The 21,831-nt window shown below is 33.2% G+C and overlaps 2 protein-coding genes across 2 annotated transcripts; one reads left to right on the forward strand and one right to left on the reverse strand.

Moving 5' to 3' along the window:
- Positions 1 to 1,809: 1,809 nt before the first annotated feature.
- On the forward strand, positions 1,810 to 9,859 carry LOC112515146. Its single transcript, XM_025121824.1, has 4 exons — positions 1,810 to 1,929; positions 5,485 to 7,013; positions 7,098 to 8,660; positions 9,477 to 9,859. Exons 2-4 carry the CDS (start codon positions 5,618 to 5,620, stop codon positions 9,497 to 9,499), a joined length of 2,982 nt encoding a protein of 993 aa, XP_024977592.1. The 5' UTR covers positions 1,810 to 1,929; positions 5,485 to 5,617; the 3' UTR covers positions 9,500 to 9,859.
- A 4,617-nt stretch (positions 9,860 to 14,476) lies between these two features.
- On the reverse strand, positions 14,477 to 21,630 carry LOC112515467 (bifunctional 3-dehydroquinate dehydratase/shikimate dehydrogenase, chloroplastic-like). Its single transcript, XM_025122308.1, has 10 exons — positions 21,089 to 21,630; positions 17,301 to 17,406; positions 16,817 to 17,035; positions 16,276 to 16,616; positions 16,117 to 16,180; positions 15,912 to 16,020; positions 15,566 to 15,715; positions 15,134 to 15,282; positions 14,881 to 15,043; positions 14,477 to 14,698 (listed from the first exon to the last, which is right to left on the reverse strand). Exons 1-10 carry the CDS (start codon positions 21,301 to 21,303, stop codon positions 14,655 to 14,657), a joined length of 1,560 nt encoding a protein of 519 aa, XP_024978076.1. The 5' UTR covers positions 21,304 to 21,630; the 3' UTR covers positions 14,477 to 14,654.
- Between the last annotated feature and the right edge of the window lie 201 nt (positions 21,631 to 21,831).

Below are 21,831 nucleotides of genomic sequence, written 5' to 3' on the forward strand. Positions count from 1 at the left end.
AGACAAGATCATTTATTGGACAAAGACAAGATCCGTCAATAAACCCAATTTTATTTTTGGTTTACAAGGCCAAGGTCATAGCACAAGACCAGACCCTGTAATTTTCAGTACCACTTAACTTGAAAGATAACAGAGGAGCTCCACTAGTATCACTGGGATGTAAGTACAATGGATCTCCAAAGTCCAGTTTAGTAACTTTGGATTCCATTGAACTTCCAGTATCGACAGTTGGAGAAGGATATGCCTTAAGTTACAATATATATCTCCTTTTTAGAAGCCAAATTGGACGTTATCATCTAAATAAAAGTTGTATATTGATACCTTAGGATTCTATATAAACTGGATTCATGCAATTCAGAGATACGAGCAGTTCGGTACAACATTTACAAAAACAGTGTGCAGATTTCATAATAAATGTGAGCAGAATCAAAAACTCAGTATATCAGCAGACCTAAACACATAATTAAAAATATCCTCTTCATAACAGTTTTAGAGGACATTTATCTTTTCAATGGTATATCATACCCCTCATTTGGATAAACGGTTGATTTCCTACGAATTTTTGAATAAACTGACGGAAACTTATACATACAATCTCACTTAAACATTTCATCAAACACTTGGTGTGCTACATAACTATGAAGCTCGAATACTTTTTTATTATTATTATCTCATACATCAATCTTTTACTTTATTAATGTATTAACCACAATTTAACAATACCAAACATATTCATCCCTAATCATACACCTTATAAATTAGAACTCATATTTTATTTTTTGATTTTAATGTTTTATTTTATTTTTTGTCTCTGTCGACGTCATAATACGATTTTATATGTTTAAAAAAAAAAAAAAATTTTTATTTTTGAATAAAATATAAATTTGAAGATATCATTTTTATTTAAAAAATGTATATCAATGCTATTATCAAATCAACTATCTAAAAGTTCTCACTTTTTTATGTAATTTCTTTAATTTATTTTTATTATAATTTAATTTAAGTTTAATAATGAAATAATTTATTTTTGGTTTAATAATATAAAATTTTATAAAGATAATAATTAAGTATTCTGTTAGGACTCAATGATTATCCTAATTATATTTAGATTTTTTATTTTTAAAATGAGATGTTTATTTTGTATTTGATTATGTTTATCTGCAATTAGTTACACGAATTCATATATGGAGTTTTAATAAGTTGTACTTACGCATAATATATTTGTAATATTGAGTTTTAAGTATTATGCATTAATTAACAATACAACTTATTAAAGTTTTATTTTTGAATTCGTGTAATTAAACTGTAGATAATAAGAATCAATAAATGATAAACATATTATTTTAAATATAAAAAAAATTAAAATATAATTAAGATAATAATTAAATTTTAATAAAATACTTAATTATTATTTTTAATAATTATATTATTAAAAAAAATTAAATAATTTATAAAAAGGAAGAAATTTTAAATAGTTAGTTTACTACTAATATCAATATTTTTTTTAATTATTTATTATATATTTATATTTTATTTAAAAATAAAAATACTATCATTTTCTAAAAACCACATAAAACCGTATTATAACATCGACTGTGACAAAAAAAAAATAAAAACAAAATACTCGAGATATATCTTGTTGTATTATACAAATACTTTTCTGGTTAATAATAAATTTCTATAAAAAAATAATATAACGCATCATCGGTAATTTATTGTTTATAAGTTTGTTTTTCAACCAATTTTGCAAAATTTGATTTTTTATGGCGTACCACAGCTGGAAAACCCTAACCGCGCCCAATTTCCGATGAAAAACGCAACAATCTGGGGGGAGAAACGAAAATATTTCGGAGCCAAATTCATTCTCAATTTTTCAGTTTTCTTCTTCCCGCTTGCTCCTCTACTCTCACTCGATCAAACCCTCACTCTGTAAGTTCTGCTTTTCTCCCTTTTTTGATTCATTTTTCATCTTCTGCTTCTTCTATGGTAATGTGAATCATGGTGTATGAAGGCTGCTTCTATGTATTTGCACACATGCTTTTTACACCTTCTTTTTTCCGGTATGTTATTGCTCAATTTCGTCTTCTTGCATTCAAAATTTGGGGTTTTGTGTTTACTTCATTTTAGGGTTTTTCTATTATTTTGGTTGGTGCTCGGGAAATTCTCTACATTTTGTTTGAATTTTATGAACTTCCAATTTTTACAAGTGGGGTTTATGTTGTGTTATTTGTGCTTAAAATATTGGGCGAAGTCGCTAATCCGTTATCGATGGAGGTGATTGATTCTGTTTGCTTGGAGTTTTAATCCAACCTGGTAGAATTGGTTTTTGATGGGTGATGACGAATTTTATTCTTATTATGCTTGAAGTTTGCTCAATTGTTCATATATGTGACATTTAAGTTTTGGGGATATGATACCCTGTCAACCGTGTTCATTAACGATGAGCCAAATAATTGTTTTTCTTTCCACTTGAAACCTATTTATTGCTTTACTTATTATATAACTTGAACCTCATTTATCTAAATCCATCTGCCACTCATGGAATAGAAGCGTTCTTAATACATCAAAGCAGATAAAATTTATATTGTCGTTCAATTATGATTGTATAACACTTCTAGTTTATTGAAAATAATGAATGTTTCAGTCTAATAATGAATTACTTTGCAAACCTTGAATCGTTATCATTCTGCTCTGCAAGTCCTAGAATGTGATGTGCCATGGTATGTTTGTTGTCATTGATATAATGTTGATTGATGAGATCAAGCAATGTGTTAATGTGAAATTGTGGTTTGAAGAACTACCTTAAAATGCAGAGGTGTGATATTAAGGGGATGTTACACGTACCAGGTTAGAATCAGGTGAGCATAGCAAAGACCGAGAATCTTACCCATAAAGAGCCAAGTGAAGGACTGGGAGTCTTACCCGGTAAGTGAGGGTGGGGACTCTTACCCGGTAAGAGCTTTCTGTGAGATAGATGCTTACCAACAATCCATTTTGATGGCCTGGAATTTTACTTGATAAGGTAAGTGAGGTTGGTGACTCTTGCCGGTAATCGCTTACCCGGTAAGCATTTGGTAAACGGCCCCGAAGTCGGAATAAAACAGAAGTGTATTTGAGTGCAATTTTGGTGCTAGTGAAAGGGACAGTTTTACAAAACACATGGAGGATTTGACGAGGATGGTAGTCGCACATGATATGAGCTGGCTGGGTGAAAATTTAAATGCTTACAGTTTTTGGCACTCTTGTGTCATTTGAGGTTCCCTCAAATGCTATTCTACAGCTTTATGGATTTATGTAGTGAGGCCATCACAGAAATAAGTCAGACTGAAACAAAATTATATCGAGTGCAACTTTGGGGGTAGTGATTGGGATAGTTTTACAAAAAGAACATAGGATTTGATGAGGATGGAATGTTGACAAGCTTTCAGATTCCTGTGTGATTTAAAGTTCCATTGAATTCTATAAGTCAAGTTTTATAGCACGACAAAAGTATTTACTACAATTAACCAGGCCATAGTATATATGCAAGAGTAGTGTGGCAGAAATGTGATTGCCCAGTTGGAGGTTTGACCACATAATGATGCATAGGATTGGAAACAATGTTGTATGGGGGAAAGTTGGTGTGGCAATAGTTAAGGAAAAGGCATTGTTGAGGTGGTTTGGTCATCTTTAATGTATACCTTTTGGATGGATGGGTTGTAAGAGACTTTTACCAAGAGGATGTCCTTGAGGGGATGTAGAGGACGAGTAGGGGAGTAATGAAGAGATAATTGCAGCGAGTAGAATATTACCAAAAGAGTTGGCTTTTAATAGGGATGGGTGGAAGGACCCCGTTCTTGTGGAATACAAGGGGTTTACCTTGTCCTTTATGGTTTCAGTGTTCATCAGTTACTTATGGTTCATTTTCAGGTTACCCAATTGTTTGGGATAAAATGCTTGTTTTTAATTGTGACAGAATTTATTACTCTATTGAGACATCTATTTGAGTATTTGTATAATTGTAACAAATTGTCATTTCATGCTGTTTGAATTTATGACCTACTTTTTACTATGACTTCATAGTGTTACTATGCCATCGAGTTAAAAGTGTCTATTTTGATTGAATTCTTGAGTGGCTATGGTACATGCATAAAGCTCATAATGTCTATTGCATTTTTTAGAGTTGCAATTTTAGGCCAAGATGCAATTTTAAAGTGATAGTAATTGTTTTTCTTGTATGGGACTAATCCCTCCAGATTACTATAGAAGGATATTTGATTGAATTATGTGATGGAAATCAACATATAAAATTTATAATAAATTTATTCTTATAGACTTATAGTTGAGAAGTTATAAGTCATGATGAGTTCTATCAGATTGGTGACCAGCAACATCTGTGTACATATCCATCTTGTGATTTAGTTCACTTATAGAAAGATATTTGATTGAATCATGTGAATTATGATGAAAATTAATATATAGAATTTTAAATTGCCATAGTTGAGAAGTTGCAACCGATGATGAGGCGTTTTCTTGTTGGGTAACCAGCACATTTGTGTACCATATCCATGTTATGATTATATTTAATAAATTTTAGTGTTGTATTCTCCTTTTAAGTAACACATGACTAATCTTGGTTATGTGAAAACAAAAGTTCTGTATATATAGAAAAGGGAAGAAAGTTGTTTTGGAGACCGTAGCATGAGTTTGTTCTCAATGCTGTCTGCAGTTGAGAAATTATAAAACATGGTTGAATAGCCACCAAAGCTACTGAGTGGAAATGGAGGGAAAGTGTAGACGTTAAAGGGAAAACATAATAGTTCAAAATAATGAGGAATCTTGTTTCTGGTCCCATGTAAAGCATCTTTTTTTTGGAAGGGTGTCCCAGGCTATGCCTTCACTAATCTCGGAAAATTATGACTACAGAAATCAGCCCTGATAAACTCAGTGGCCACAATTATTGTGTATGCCTGGAATCAAACCCTGGGCAGATGGGACATTCCACCACATCCCCCAAGACCTCAACCACTACGCCACAACCCTTGTGGTTAAAGCATCTTCATGGGCTATCCTGTACAAGACCTTTTTTGGGTAGACATGCATTTGTGGTTTCCCACCCCATGTAACTCTTTTTATAGCAGTAATAGTACATGGCATAGTAAGATGGAACATGCAATACTTATTTTAGATATGATCTTATATTCAAACATGTACACACATGCATAAATTCTCAGAGATTTAGTTGCAAATTGGAATTGTATACTGCCATCTAATAACTTGGTTGTTGTGGGATACTTCAGGGTAGTGCCCCTAATTGTCAATTACGGAGGACAAATCATCTGATTCCCACTTGCTGATATATTAATTTCTGCTTATCAGAAGCTGTCAGGTAGAAATTGCTAATAGTGGGATATTCTCCTACAATTAAGTGATACAGTACTTTTAATTATTTGTTAGTTTGAACGAGTAAACGGTTATTGAATCATCACTTTTTTGTGTTTCCAGATTGGGTTTGAAGTGAACTCTGGGGAGGAGCATTGTTGCCTTGTTATTTCTTTATAAATCACCAGTTAAACATGAGAAACCGTAGAATAACTGAGACATTCTGAGTAGTTTACATTCTTAAGTCATTGCGGCAATGGAGTGCAACAGAGATGAGGCTCTTAGGGCCAAACAACTTGCAGAAGAGAAGATGCTGAAGAATGATTTTGAAGGGGCTCAGAAGATTGCATTGAAGGCCAGACAACTATTCCCTGAACTAGATAATATTTCCCAGGTAATAGCAGTTTGTGCTGTTCATTGTTCTGCTCAAAGAAAGATATATGGTGCTGAAAAGGACCTATATGGAATCCTTCAAGTTGAAAAAATAGCTGACGAGGCAACCATTCGGAAGCAATATCGGAAACTTGCACTTGTACTTCACCCTGACAAGAACAAATTTCCTGGTGCCGAAGCTGCTTTCAAACTTATTGGTGAAGCAAATATGATACTCTCAGATAAAGGAAAAAGGTCTATATATGACTTCAAGTGTCGAGAGCCTGCGAGAGCTTCTGTTACGAAGCTTCAAAATCGTCAAGGAAATCAAAGTTCTTATGCTAGAACACAGTTTGGGGTTCAGAATAAAGTCAATGATGTTCCAGGTTCTCAGTTCAATGGCCATGGCAACCAATCAACATCACACACGGGTATTCGGCCATCATTCTGGACATATTGCCCTTTTTGTAACATCAAGTACGAGTATTATATAGACTTTGTAAACAGACCTTTGCGTTGCCAGCATTGCTCGAAACTCTTCATTGCTTATGACATAGGTGCACAAAAGGCAGCCCCTGGACCCCGTTTTGTGCATACTGAGATGCACAGTGCAAATCTAGGATCCAACAGGGCTGAACCACCCTTTTTTCAACAGAAAGACGTTGGAAGACGCGAAAAGGTCAAAATTAATATACAAAAGGAAGGACAGTTTCCTTCTCATTTTGCGCAACATACAAAAACTAAAGACACTGAAGTTGGTGATAGTTCAAGAGCAAGAATGAAACACGGTCATATACATCGAGAGACTGGAAAGGAAGGCACAACAAAGCCAAATGTTAATGTGAAGCCTATGGAAACAGGAACCTCTAAAGACAGAGACAGGAAAAGAGGAAGAAAGATGGTAGCAGAATCTAGTGAAAGTAGTTCTGATGTAGAAGATGCATTTGGAGGAATTGGCGTTGGCCCTGTTGGTGGTGGTGTTCATCGCAGATCTTCTCGCCAAAGACAAAAAGTTTCTTACCGTGAAGACGTGGCTGATGATTTAAGTCCTCAAAAAAGATCAAGGCCGGAAAGTTTATCCGGTGATGTGAAAGAAATGCAAAAAGAAGAAGTCTCTGGTTCTGAGGATAAATTTTTTAAAAGAGCTGATGTGAGCAAGGAAGCGTGCAAACAAAAAGCATGTGCACATGCAGATGCAAGCATAGCAAATGAGCATAAAGTGAAGGAAGATGAAGCTAAGACGGTCGACAATCATTCTAAATCTGTTTCAGACTCTTCTGGTAAGTCAGATCCAGAGTTGGTAGATTGTCTGGATCCGGAATTCAGTAATTTTGACAAGGATAAAGAGGAACATTGTTTTGCAGTTGATCAGATCTGGGCATGTTATGATTCCGTTGACAGCATGCCAAGATTCTATGCCCAGATTAGGAGAGTCTACAAAACTGAGTTTAGGCTGCGGATCACTTGGCTGGAGGCTGAGCCAGATGAAGATCTTGAGATTAAATGGGCAGAAGAAGGCTTACCTGTTGCTTGTGGGAAGTTTGTGCGCGGGGACACAGAAGAAACAAAAGATCGTCTCATGTTTTCTCATCAGATAGCATATAAGAAAGGTGGGGGTAGATTTTCATATGTCATTTATCCCCAAAAAGGTGAAATTTGGGCTCTCTTCAAGGACTGGGATATTAAATGGAGCTTGGACCCAGAAAGCCATAGGAAATACAAATTTGATGTTGTGGAAATTCTTTCTGTACATGAAAATAGTGTTTCTGTTGCTTTCTTGTTGAAAGTTAAAGGGTTTGTAAGCTTGTTTCAGAGAACAATCTGGGAAGGACTAGCTGAACATACAATCCCATTTACTCAACTATTTAGATTTTCTCATCGTATTCCCTCAGTAAAACTGACTGGAACTGAAAGAGCTGGTGTACCTGCTGGGTCCTTTGAGCTGGATACGGCTTCTCTGCCAGGTGACTTTGAAACGTATTATTATTCTAACGAGGTGAATTTGGAGCCTGAGAATGTCAGTGGTCCTTATTCTCAATCTCATGAAGAAAAAGTGAAACCTGCTACTGGTTTAGCTAACACTCCAAAGAAGCATGTGAATTCGGAAGCAACAAATGGTCTTGATAAGGAGATGCTTAACCTTCGTCGATCACCAAGAGGATTGAAGGGAGGACATATGAACCACGAACAAGTTAATATGAATGATGCCACGCCATGTAAAGGCCATAATTCCTTTTGCAAGGATGGTGATATCGACCCAACCTCCAAAAAGTTGACAAAAAGTCCTGGGATTTCTTCACCTTCAGCATGTAGAAAATTAGAGCCAGTTATTCATGACTTTAGCGCAGATAAGCAAATCTGGAAGTTTCAAGTAGGTCAGATATGGGCATTTTGGGATCGTAATGATGGAATTCGTCAATGCTATGCACAAATCAAACAGATTGAATCTCGGCCTCCTAGACTGCATGTATCCCTAGTTAAATTATGCAACATCCCATCTAACTACGCTATTCGTTACAATGCTTGTGGTTTATTTAAAGTGTCCAGTGGTAAACCAAAAATACTTGACCCAGATTCCTTTTCACATATTGTAAAGGCAGAAGCAAGTGGAAATCACATATTCAATATATATCCAAGGGAACAACAGATTTGGGGTTTGTACAGAAGACAGGAAGGTGGTGAATTTGACATCGTTGAAGTTCTTGAAACGGATGTAAGTAGTATTAAAGTTTTGTCCCTGTCGCGTGTGCCTGGTTACAAGTCGGTTTATAAGGCCCCAAGGATACAGAGATCAACAGGGAGGATTCTGGCTATACCGCGTTTAGAGTTAAACAGATTCTCTCATCAAATTCCTGCCTTTCTTTTCACAGAGGAGAAAGATGGCAGCTTGAGAGGCTGTTGGGAGCTTGATTCTGCAGCACTTACAGGTAAAAGTTTGTTGTTTATGCTCAACTTATTCGACTATTTATAGTGATTACTGAAGTTACTCAAGCAGAGACTTTCAAGGAAGTCTCATTATGCTTTTGAAATTTCCTCCATGCCCCTTTTAAGTTCTCATATATGCTTTTGGTAGGTTTTGTTTAGCCAACGTGGAATTGGCATAGTTTTGAGTCATCTGAAATTCATTTTGTATACAAGTATCATGAATGTCTAAACTAATAAAGTTTAATGGTAATCTTCCTTACTCTGTATACAAATTCAAAATTGTATCTGTTTTCATTTGCTAAATTGATCAGATTGAATTCCAAATTCATATAGATTTACATATACATGAAGCATTTTTCTTCCCGTGGTCTGCTTTTTATCATGCATTTCATGATTTGGAGTTCTCTTTGTTGTCTTCTTTTTAAGCTTCCAGAATGCAGCATTTGAATTGATGGCTGTGTGAAGCATCTTGTTTTTGCCTCTGAGACCATCCCCATGTCAAGGCATGTATTTCTTTTAAGAAATTGGTCATTTTCTTGGTATTTCATGAGTCACAGTAAGAAGGAAATTACTACTTAATGAGTTCTGTAAAAATATTCATCATGGGGGTGAAAGTAGGGCTAGTTAGTTTGGATGGTGAGCAGAGCACTGTTTCTTTTTTGTTCTCAAGTAGAAATGCTATTCTTGCATGCTTGATTGTGTTGTTTGAACTGCACTATTCTTCATTTGGTTCATTGCAAGTCTTAAATAACGGTTTTTGTGTTGAAGATGATAATACATGGGATTGGAATGACGAAAATCTCGTTTCCTTGTTTCAGGGGTTGGGCCGAACCAAGGTTAGCGAAAGAAAGAAACTAATTCCGGGCAGCTTTGCAAGAGAAAGCAACATGTAATTGTGAGGAAGCAGAAGCAGTAAGTAGTAATTAGAGATTGTTTTTACCTCCATATTTAGGGTTTCAATTGAATTTTAACCTACCCAAAAAGACTTGGTTAATTTTGTTGTATTTGCTTTGGTATATAATGTGATACAAAAACATACATTTGACCATTCCCATTACATCACTACTCACTTGGTACTGTGATGCTTCTTGATGCAGCCACAGAATTTTCTGCTGCAAAACTATCTTTTACTATATGTAATCATGCCTTTTCATTTGAATAAATAGCCCTAAAATGCATCACCTTTTGACGGATCTAAAAATGCATTTGTTGTCTGTTCTTTTTTTTTTTTAATACAAGAATCCCGCAAAATTAGTCGGAATGTCATGCTATCTATATATAGACTTGGGATCATATCAAACCATTCTGTTTTCGTTACACTACTTTTTTACACTTGGAACTTAACTTTTTTTTCACTGTGAAGGTTTGGATTTTTTTCACTGTGAAGTTTCAAGTGCCTTCATAGTGTTTCCCTGCGAAGGTTTGGATTTTTTTTTACTTTCACAATGTTTTACTGTGAAATTTTAAGTGTAAAATATGGTCTCACGAAAACAGACTGATCTCACGTGAACCCAATTTTTTTTTTATATATATATATATATATATATATATATATTGGCGAAGGATCGTATGTGTGTGTGTATGTGTATATATATGATTCAAATGAGGATATGGTCAACTTATAAGAATGCAAGAACGCTTATATCATGTGATTTTATTTTAAAAATTACATGTGACTAGAAGCATATGAAGACGTTGGAGGTTTAACCGTTCCTTGATCATACGTGATACATATGTTCTCGCGTTTTTATAAGTTGACTTGTTTTGTTTGATTCCCTTATGTGTGTGTGTGTGTGTATATATATATATATGCTGTTAATATCGCGATATATCGGATATCGGACCTAGGCAAAATATCGCTGCATAAATATCGGTCAAAATATCGTCCTCGATATTATTGACGATATTTTCCGATTTTTCCCGATATTTAGCGATATTTTGATGTATATATCGGACCGATRTATCGATTTTTTAGGGTTCAATTATTTGGGCTTTTGTTATTTCAGGGACTTAGTTTTTTGGGCTTGGTAATATATATTAGGTTTGAAATTAATAGTATGCCTTCCAATGGTCTTCTTTTTTTCTTTTTATCTTTACGACTTCACACTTTACAGACACCTAGTTCACTTCATGAATCACGACTTCAGACTTCTGACAACTTCAGACTTCTCACGGAGTCACGGTTTGGCTCCTTTTCTTGGTCTCTCTTCTCGATCTCCTCTGCTTACCAAGTTGCTACAGCCACAACATCAACTGTTGGCGTTGAAGGGGAAGAGGAGGAAGATTGGGAAGCTAACCTAAACGAAGAAGTGAATGTATTGGATGATGTTGATTCGGATGCTGAACCTATTGCTTGCGATTAGCTCGTTTTTGAACACCTTAGATGATGTGATGTTTTAATTTTGAAACTATATTTCTAAACTCTAATTAATGCATATTATATATATAATTCTAAGAAATATTATGTTAACCACTATTTTGTATTCTAACCGATATATCGAATATCGATCCTGACCGATATTTTGTATTCTGACCGATATAACAGCATATATATATATATATATATATATATATGTATATGTATATGTAGTTCCATGAAAACACGAGGGATGAAACTTTTATCAACCGTTTATATATGCATCTTGGTAATTTACTTGGCAATTCTTCAAGTATGGCTTTCAACTTTATACTTGTTTTAAATAAGTTTCAACCACATTAATAACCATATTGACTTTGTAAACCTAACAAAATATTCCATTTTAAATGGTTTAAAAAACTTTTTTTTCTTTTGAAATATATAATATTTATATACGGCAAATCTAACAAATAAACCCACACACCCTTCTCATTTATGGTGAGGTTTGAACCCCTGACCTCTTAGAAGGCCAAGGGTTAGGATACCGTTAGGTCAAAAGCCCTTTGGTATGGTTTAAAAAACTTTACCGTCTCTTTTTAAATGAAAAAATCATTAAACTTTCTTCTTTTGATTGATTAAGTCCCTTAATATTTTTTCAATAAATAAACCATCGCACTTTTAAAAATTGGTTATCTACATTTTTTTAACTTGAAAAAAGGTTACATTAATCAACTAGTAACAGTGTGATAGTTTTTTTTTTTATTTCAAAACAAAAATAAATTCAGAGCCTTAACCATTCAAAATATGAAAGTTTAATGATTTTTTTCATTAAAAAAATAGTTCAGAAACTTAATCATTTAAAATGAGAAAATTTAATGGTTTTTTCATTTAAACAATAATTTAAAGACTAAACCATTCTAAATGATAAGAGTTTATTAGGGTTTTTTTGGACTTTTTCGTTTTATTTTAATTACATAATTGAATAAAAAAGGTAAATGTACAATTATAATCAAATAGTACAAAAGGGGGAAATTTACGAAAATACCTATTTGGTAAAATGGCTTTTATTTTTAGCCACTTTTCGTTACCTTTTTTTTTCTGAAATAACCACACTTTTTTTTTTCTGAAATAACCACACTTTATGCCGAGACTTTACGTTTAGGCTTTTTTTCTTTTGCGTAAAGTTAATTTAAAATAACTTTCAATTTTTAGACTTTATGTACAAAGTCAAGTTTTTATGTAAATTTTATGCATAAAGTATGTCTGCTTGACACATCAGATTCTAATTAGACATACTTTACTTAGAAAGTTAAATGACAAATTGAATGAAAAAGTAACGTACTTTAACTTAATTCTTATTTTGGATAACGTACTTTTAAAACTTTCATTTTGGTACCTAAAATGTAAAGTTTTAAACATTTAAGTACACGGGTAACTGATTGAAGCATTAACAAGTGATGTGATATCAAACTTAGTATTATTTGCTGACGTGGTTAGTGACATGAATTTTTTTAATCTAAAACTAATCTCTTTTGTTAATCTAAAGTTAGTCTTCAACCGGTTACCTAGGTACTTAAGTCTTTAAAACTTTACATCATAAGTACCCAAATGAAAGTTCTGAAAGTACGTTACCCAAAATAGGAATCAAGTCAAAGTCGTTATTTTTTCATGCAATTTGCCCAAAGTTAAAGTCTAATTTTATTTAATTTTTTAATTTTTTATCTCTGTTTTTTCCAAAATAAATAAATAAATAACAGTTTACGAGTAAACTTTTTTATTTTCCTATTTTTCCAGAATTATTAATTTTTTTTTATTTTTAATATTTTTTCAGAATTATTAAAGATAATTAAAAAATTAAATGTGAAATTTTTACATCCGGTTCCTCAAATGTAAAAATATAAAAAAAATATTTTTTTAATTATTTTTAATAATTCTGGAAAATGGAAAAATTAAAAAAAAACTTTCGAAGAAAGTTCACTTTCTGCGTAAAGTTTGCCTAGTTGGAATATGACATGTGTTCTGCTAACCAAACATATTTTACGCAGAAAGTTTACACAAAAACTTGAATTTTTACATAAAGTCTAAAGTTGATTTTTTTTATATAAAAAAACGCGCTTTGCATAGAGAAAGCTTCTGCATACAGTCTCCACATAAAGTATGACTATTTCAGAAAAAAGACCGTAAAAAGTGACTAAAAAGTAAAATCCATATTATAAAATGACTATTTGAGTAAATATTCCCGACAAAAAGGTTGACAAAATGTTATTTAAGAGCCGTTTACTAAATACTTACCCGGTAAGTGTGGATCGGGTAACTTTCCTCACCTAATGCACATGCCAAAAGCTGAAAATCTTACCCGGAAGAGCAATGATAGGGATAGAGAGTTTTACCTAGCAAGTGATGGTGAGAACTCTTACCCATGTAAGCATTTACCAGGTAAATTGTTGCATACGATACCATTTTAATATACTACAATCTTATCTAGTAAAATAGATTATAGTGTTAGACTCCTACCAGTAAGCACTTACCGGGTAAGTATTTGAGTAAACGGCCCTTTATTTTAGCTATAACTAGGAACAGGTCTGCACTTGAATTTAAATTTGATCATTCTTTCCATCAACTTCACAGATCAGCCCTTGAAGTTCTTTATGTTTTCCAAATGAGTATCAGGAGCAGCACAGCAGTCAGGTGTACACAATCCTTATTCAGCTCTAATGCAACTTAGAAATCAACCACAGCTGACCACTTTGTTTTTTTTGATTAACCTGGATATCCAACCCGCTATGTGAGCCAACTAATCCCAAGGCGACCATCTGCTTTGCAGATAGCCCGGAGTCACCGCATTTGAACCTCCATGGCTACAAGGGGATTTTTATTTCTCTTTGGATTTGAACCTGAGACCTCCCGGTAATTTTGACTTTCGAAGCCAAGTTCAAACCAAGCAGACACCACCCTTGTGGTTAGCTCACCACTTTGTTGCCCCTAACATGCCATGTCTTATTGCAGACTTGAGATTTTGTCTTTATTCTAAGATCAGAGTCACAGCCCCTCTTCTGAATGCATCTGTTTTACATTCAGTAAGTATCCAAATAAGACATTGCTAGAAAGCTGTCAACTGTTCTGAATAGATGACCAAATCTGAACAACTCCAAAAACCATTCACATTTTCATCTATCAACTACATCCAAATCCATACAGACAACTTTCAAGACTCTTCTTGAAGTTTGATTATTTCAAACAACTTATGCTTTTCTGTAAAAGCACTTATAAACTTATTATAAGTCAAAAGAGTTTAACTTCTTCAAAAACTCCATATTACCGGTTTGACACCCGTAAAAGTTGTTTATCCAAACACGTAAAAGTGCTTATTACCGGTGCCACACCGGAATAAGTCAATAAATTGTTTTTATAAGCAATACCAAACACCCCATAGACACCCATAGTTCACAAGAAAAGAGAAAAGAAACCCAAATACTTACAATTAAATATGTGTGTCTAATAAAAAATCAAATTAATAGTTGGTAGAGTGAGTTTACAAATATACCCCCAATCCTCAATATTCATATCAGAAACTCTTCATCTGATTTTGAACTCCAGGATTTGTTTCAGTATTATTATTATTCACAAATCGATGAATCAATCAGAACTTCGATAAGACAATCTCTCGCATGAATTCTTCAGGTGCTACAACATAATGAAATATAATGGTATCAGATAACCACAAACACCTTGAAGGCCAAAATGGTCATTTACCACCACATCATTTTCTATCTTTAAATGGTTGGTTATTTGGATTAAAAATCACATTCACATATGATTGGTGGAACAGAAGGGGACATTACGTTATTCACATAGTATAAAAGTACCTTTGCCTCCCGTGAAAAGATTGAATTGGCCGACGGCTTGTCGAAGGAACATCTCGACCCCGCTAACAATGATGGAACCCGCAGACTCCGCGTCTTTTAAAAGCGTAGTTTTCCTAGGTGTATAAACGGCGTCAAACACGACCGAGTAATCTCTCAGTGTTTCCTGAAGTTACAAGGAAAAACAACATTTGTTAGTCGACTAAACCAAAATGTTGCAACTTTCATGGGACAAGAAAAATAGTAAAAAACGAACCTCGGCAACGGGGATTCGATCTTTACTCGGGTGCATCCCGATGGGTGTTGCATTCGCAAGGATTGCACCTTTTTCGGGTTGGAATTTAGTCAACTCTTCAAAGGGTCGAGCTTCACCTGACACCGCAAGGGCAAGCAACTTGGCTCGATCTTTAAACACATAGGTTAAAATTTTTAATTAACAATCATGAGATGGAACTTTAGGCTTGCACGATAGGTGGGTCCTTCGGTTAAATGACCTTCGGACAAGTTCTTTTATAAATCTATGACCTTCTACTAGGTTTGAAAATGTCACTGCCTAACAGCATAATGTCACTTCCATACACAAGAATGCTTGGAAATTTGTTTGATGCTCATGGATTTAAAAAACATGGCGGTAGGTCATTTAGCTAAATAACCCCAAACCAAAGGATAGAGCTAGTAATGTACATACCATAATCAATATCGAAAACGGTAACTCGTGCACCCCTGCTTTTGGCACCAAATGACAAAGCTCTCCCCGCACCTCCCGCGCCAACGAGCACAAATTGTTTCCCGGTGAGAGGAGAAGGGAGGGATGCTTCTCCGTTTACGAGACCTCGAGCTGCAATGTATGGTTATTATTAGTTATAAGAAGAACAAACAACATATCGACATCAATCTTTAATCCGTTCTTTTCACGTAGCGTAATTGTATCATACACATCTTGCTTCCCCAACAATCACAAAAAGGATTCAAAATAAAGAAAAGGTATGTTTTTAGTTAAAAATAAGGTTGAAGTTTGACTGTGTTGTGTGTACCTTTTAAAGCATCCTCAATTGCAGTTATGGAAGCTTCACAGTCTGTATTATAACCAACAAGCTTCCCATCACTCAGCCTCTTCACAATGGTATTAACAGCACCTATAGACTGCTTAAGCCATACATACAGCACTTCTTTAACATTTGCTTCTAAATTTCATTTAAAAAAAAAAAAAAGAATTTTAAAATATATAATGAAGTGAACCTTAGCAAGAGGATGGATTTCATCACAAAACTCCATTACTGCTTCCTTGTATGGGATTCCAACACTATATAAAGTAATGATCAAGAAACACAGTGTCAAAAGGAATGAAATTCCTAAACGGTTCTAATTAACAAAAAGACAATTTTACCCTTTGCGCACCTGTAACCGGCAAAGTCAGGACTTTCATAGACGTTAAAGAACTGTTTAAGATCATCCACGAACATTGGAACGTAAACCCCATTGTATCCGACATGTCTGAAAGTAGGATTATGCAAAAGAGGGCCTTTGCTATGGCTTACTGGCTTTGAGATTAGCCCAAACACCTTTGTATCCGCGTCTATATGCTCAACTCCGTATGCTTCTCTAAGGCTCGCCAGCGTTGGTAGACCCGGTACCAGATTTCCTTCTATTGATCCATACACTAAAACACCACCAAACTTTGGTCCTAGTAATTGGCTAATAAGCCCCCTCTCCCCTGTTGAGTATGCAATCAATGGTACCTGCAGACAGCCAAACACAAGTCATTTCCTTTCTAGTTGTTGGCTAACAAAAAGGGTGCTTTTTCAATAAGCAGCTTATTGTTACCAAACATGGCCTTAATCAAATTACATCTTTGCAGATTGATTTTTCCATTTTATTGGTGGGTGTTTTATATATTTGACAAAGTAGTTGAAGAGTTGCATATAGAAGAGGGTGGTACCTGGCAATGCGAAAGCAAATGAAAAATTCTTGATAATTCTGTAATATCGGTTGCACTTGTAACAAGTTTGATGATATCTGCTCCAGTAGATTGCATTCTTGTTATAAGATGGCTTAGATCTTCTTTCAAGGATGTCACTCCATCCACAAAACAAGATACAATTATCTTGCAACTCTTTTGCTGAGAAAATTTGCGTTTTTCCATGATATCGTAAGCTACCTGAGTAATCAGTCTCATACGTTAGTAGATTCTTTATAGCGTTTCTTCGAAGAACTCCTCAAGAAAATGGCATGATTAGTAGATTCATTATAATCCCAGATACTAAAAAGACTCGAGAACTTTCTGATAAGTTGGTGTTTATTAGGAACAACCCATCAAGAAAACGGCATGATTAGTAGATTTTTCTATAATCGCAGATGCTAAAAGGACTCGGAAACATTATGATAAGTTGGTATGTGTACATATAGAGGATTAGAATGAGTACCTGAAGCTCAAAATCAACATATTCTGCTCCCAAGTCTTTAGCAAGTAGAAGTGCTTCCAGCCTTGAGTTCTCATCACCCTCATAGAGACCACCCTCCCATTTTGGCCTAGACAACAACAGAAACAGTCTTGTTGGCTTAATGGATCGTCTGATTAAAAACGATGACGGAATTCAAGAAACAATGGGAAACAATATTGTCGCAGGTGCCACTATTCCTACTTATGCGGCTATATGTCTGCATTTCCCCATGGAAATTTAATCTCTCGATATCAAGATCACATTGCTCATTATGAGCATAGTTAGAGGGCAGGTTCGTTAGAAACCTACAATTGATTAGAAACCTAGAAACTGTCCATAGCACGACACGTATTCATAAGGAATATGGATGTTGTAACATATTTATCATGAATGTGCGATTCATAATGAATAGCATGTCCATATTCATCGTGCATGTGTTTTGTTATTCATGACGAATATTCATCCTAAAGAGTGACACGTGACGCACTGTAGGCTCTTTCTGGGTTCCTAACGGAATTTCCCTCTAATTAGGGGCATGGCATTGTAGATAAACTTCCGTATAATTGAGTTAATCTCCCGGAGAATGGATCTTTGAGTTTGAACTTTTGTTTGGTTTACTTACTTTAATGCATATCATTTTTCGGATAATAAGGGGTGTTTGGGATTGCTTATAAAAACAACTTATTGACTTATTTCGGTGTGACACCGGTAATAAGCACTTTTGAGTGTTTGGATAAACAACTTATACCGGTGACAAACTAGTAATAAGGAGTTTAAGAGTTTTAAAACATTTTCCCATTAGTCAACACTGTTAATATCTAAAATACTACGTAACAAACATAAAATTTTGTGAATTCAAATCATTACCATCAATTTATTTGTAAGCATGATGATGCACGGAATTATAATTTAAATAGGAATGAACCTAAAACAAAAAACAATGCAATTTTTATAAAACTTATGAAAATAAATTTTACATATATTTCCTAATATTATAAACCAAACCAAACCAAACCCAATACATATATACAGATTTATATTATATCCTAAAAGCGCAAATTGCATGAAAGAGTTGTGTACTTTAACTTGATTCTTATTTTGGGTAACATACTTTTAAAACTTCCATTTTGGTACCTACGATGTAAACTTTTAAACATTTAAGTATCCGGGTATCATGCTGATGTGACGAGTGATGTGGTATCCAACTCAGTATTATTTGCTGACATGGTTAATGACATGAAATTTTTTTAATCTAAAATTAGTCTTCAACCGGTTACCCGTGTACTTAAATGTTTAAAATTTTACATCTTAAGTACCAAAATGAAAGTTTTAAAAGTTCGTTACCTAAAATAAAAAACAAATTAAAGTACGTTAATTTTTCATACAATTTGCCTGTCCTAAAAAGTAAATGGTTGTTTTTTTTAAAAACCCTTCAAACTAGTGAAAACATGTTTCTAAAAAAATATAGTCAAATAAGAGAAAATGAGAGGACTTTACTTTGAAAGTGATTAAAATGTGATGTTTCATAGTTGATTATTATTGGGCCATCATGAGACTTTTGAAAAACAATGCAACATCTAGTTTACTCATCACTAAATTTTGTAACTTGAAAGAAGAATACTTACACAATGTAACGAGATACATCTCGATTTTAATGTTCTATTTTATTATTTGTCTCTGTCGATGTTATAATACGATTTTATGTGTTTTTAAGAAAGCAATAATGATTTTGTATTTGAATAAAATATAAATTTGAAGATATCACAAAAATTAGAAAAAAAAAAAATATCAATGTTAATATCAAATCAACTATTTAAAAGTTCTCATTTTTTATGTAATTTCTTTAATTTATTTTTTTATTATAATTTAATTTAAGTTTAATAACGAAATAATTTATTTTTGGTTTAATAATATAACATTTTATAAAGATAATAATTAAGTATTCTGTTAGAATTCGATAACTATCTTAATTATATTTTAGATTTTTTATGTTTAAAATGAGATGTTTATCCTGTATTTGATTATTTTTATCTGCAGTTAGTTACACAAATTCAGATATGGAACTTTAATAAGTTGTACTTACGCACAATCTACTTGCAATATTGAGTTTTAAGTAATATGCATTAATAAACAGTACTTTACGCATAAAAAATGAATTTTAAGAGTTTTTGTCAAATGCTTTATAATATAGTATAGATATTTTCTCTATGAAAAAATAAGAAATTATTTATCATATCAAATATTAAAAAAATAGAATAAAAAATAAATCTTTAGCAACTTGTCGTACATAAATAATGACCAAAAAAACATTTATAGATTGTTGCCGGTTGTTATTTCTTATGTGTGGTTACCTTAAATCCACAACCTTTATCTACTTCCACATGAGATTTTTCTTTTGAGAAGTTAGGTAAGGTGTTTGAAATTGCTTATAAAAACAATTTATTGACTTATTTTGGTGTGGAACTGGTAATAAACATTTTTGAGTATTTGGATAAACAACTTATACCGGTGACAAACCGGTAATAAATAGTTTTTGAAGAAGTTAAATCATTCTGACTTATAATAATTTGATAAGTGCTTTTGTAAAAAAAACATAAGTTATTTCAATAGGGTATGATGTCGTCCCGTCCCTCTACACTATTCATTAAGGATGCGTTTCTTGAAATTTAATTCTAACATATTCTTTATTTCAGAGACTTATAATTTTATTATTACAATACGTTTTTTTTTTAAACTTTATATAAAATAATAATTTAATTTCATAAAATAAAAATCATTTTTCTCTGAATTCTTAGAATTTAAAGTATGTTGTATTTCAAAATATAATATAAAGAATTCTTTTTAAAATAAAAGAAACCGTTGGAATTAATATATTTTGACATAAAAATAAATAAATTCAGATATAATAAATAGAAGCAGACAATCTTGAAAATCCACACTTTTTGAATAATTAGAAGTAAAATGGAAATTGGAAAAGAAAGTAGAAAGAGAGAAAGAGGGTTCCAAACTTATTTGGTGAAGGTTTTTTTCTTTTCTTAAATAAAATAGATTTCAATTATTATTATCTATATTATATTATAAAATATTTGATAAAAACTTTTAAAAACCATTTTTTATGTATGAAGTACTATTTATTGATGAATATTACTTAAAATTCAAGATTACAAGTAAATTGTACGTAAGTACACTTTATTAAAGCTTAATGTTTGAATTCATGTAATTTATAAACATGTCATTTTAAATATAAAAAATCTAAAATATAATTAAGATAGTCATTAACTCATAACAAAATACTTTATTATTATCTTTATAAAAAATTATATTATTAAACCAAAAATGGAGAAATTTTAAATAGTTAATTTGGTATTAATATCAACATTTTTTTTAATTTTTTTATGATATCTTCGTATTTATATTTTATTTAAAAATAAAAACATTACATTATCTCAAAACCACATAAATCCATATTATAACATCGGCTGACAAAAAATAAATAAATAAAACGAAACATTAAAATCGATTGAGATGTATCTCACTGCATTGTGCGAGTTAAAATATTTATATAATCATTTACTAAAAAAATTAAGCACAAAATGGAACAACTTCAAACAAAATTGTATGAAATACTATTCAACAAATAAATTTCAATAAAAATGGAAATTTGTTTTGAAACACCAATGGTGTATAATCCCATAGCGACGGGGAAACAGAGCAAATATGCAGATGGGAGTTGTACGATGTGCAGTTATGAATGTACATAGTAAACTTACCGGTAGACGACGGCGACGGGGAGTGGTTTACGGCGGAGAAGAGTCTGAAGATCTTGTTGGTGGTTGAACTCCTTCAAGCAATCAAGTCTGAGTTCCACTAAATCTGCACCTTCAACTTTGGCCTGATACATATCGCTCACCATCTGTTCGACGGAATGACTCATCAATGGCACACACACCATTGTCGTATTTCTCAACACACCAACACTACCCATTTGCACTAGCTACACAAAACCCCAAAAAGCAAAAAGGTTGATTCGCTTGTGGCTTCTGCAAAACTAGTTTGATACGGACTTTATATACACAGAAAAGTTGGTAAGAAGGATAGAGATTGGGGGGTTGGTGAGTCCTACGTGGAAACCAACATCGCTCACATTTCAAATAATACTTCCAAATGTGGAAGGAATTAGGTGTTGGGGACGATGGAAATCCCTAAATCAACCAAAATGAATCACCCAATTGTTTGATTTCATCAATTTCAGATCGAAAACCCCATTTGGAAGAGGTCAATCGATGCAAATTGACCTTGAAACAAAGAAGGTGTGTGAAAATGGACGGAAGGTGTGTTTGTCAGAAAGGCCAAAGAGTTGGTGGCAACTCTTGCCATCTTGATTTGGCCTTTGGGCATAATTAATTGGCTAATTGCATTTCAACAACCAAGGTTTTGAGGACTATTTCCAATTTGGTCACCAACCACTATTTTGTGGTTTTAAAATTCGATGTTTGGATAAAGAAACCCGATT

This window comes from Cynara cardunculus (genome assembly GCF_001531365.2).
Source record: "Cynara cardunculus var. scolymus isolate 2C chromosome LG 7, CcrdV1, whole genome shotgun sequence".
In the NCBI taxonomy this organism is placed as follows: Eukaryota; Viridiplantae; Streptophyta; class Magnoliopsida; order Asterales; family Asteraceae; genus Cynara; species Cynara cardunculus.

Excerpts from the sequence above, each read along its gene's own strand:
- LOC112515467 (XM_025122308.1), bottom strand. The coding sequence starts at position 21,303 with ATGGGTAGTGTTGGTGTGTTGAGAAATACGACAATGGTGTGTGTGCCA. Across the intron at positions 16,181-16,275 it reads CCTGACTTTGCCGGTTACAG|TGTTGGAATCCCATACAAGG; the intron begins GTGCGCAAAGGG and ends TACTTTATATAG. Across the intron at positions 15,716-15,911 it reads AATTGAGGATGCTTTAAAAG|CTCGAGGTCTCGTAAACGGA; the intron begins GTACACACAACA and ends CATACATTGCAG.
- LOC112515146 (XM_025121824.1), top strand. The coding sequence starts at position 5,618 with ATGGAGTGCAACAGAGATGAGGCTCTTAGGGCCAAACAACTTGCAGAA. Across the intron at positions 7,014-7,097 it reads ATCTGTTTCAGACTCTTCTG|TTGATCAGATCTGGGCATGT; the intron begins GTAAGTCAGATC and ends ATTGTTTTGCAG. Across the intron at positions 8,661-9,476 it reads TGATTCTGCAGCACTTACAG|GGGTTGGGCCGAACCAAGGT; the intron begins GTAAAAGTTTGT and ends TCCTTGTTTCAG.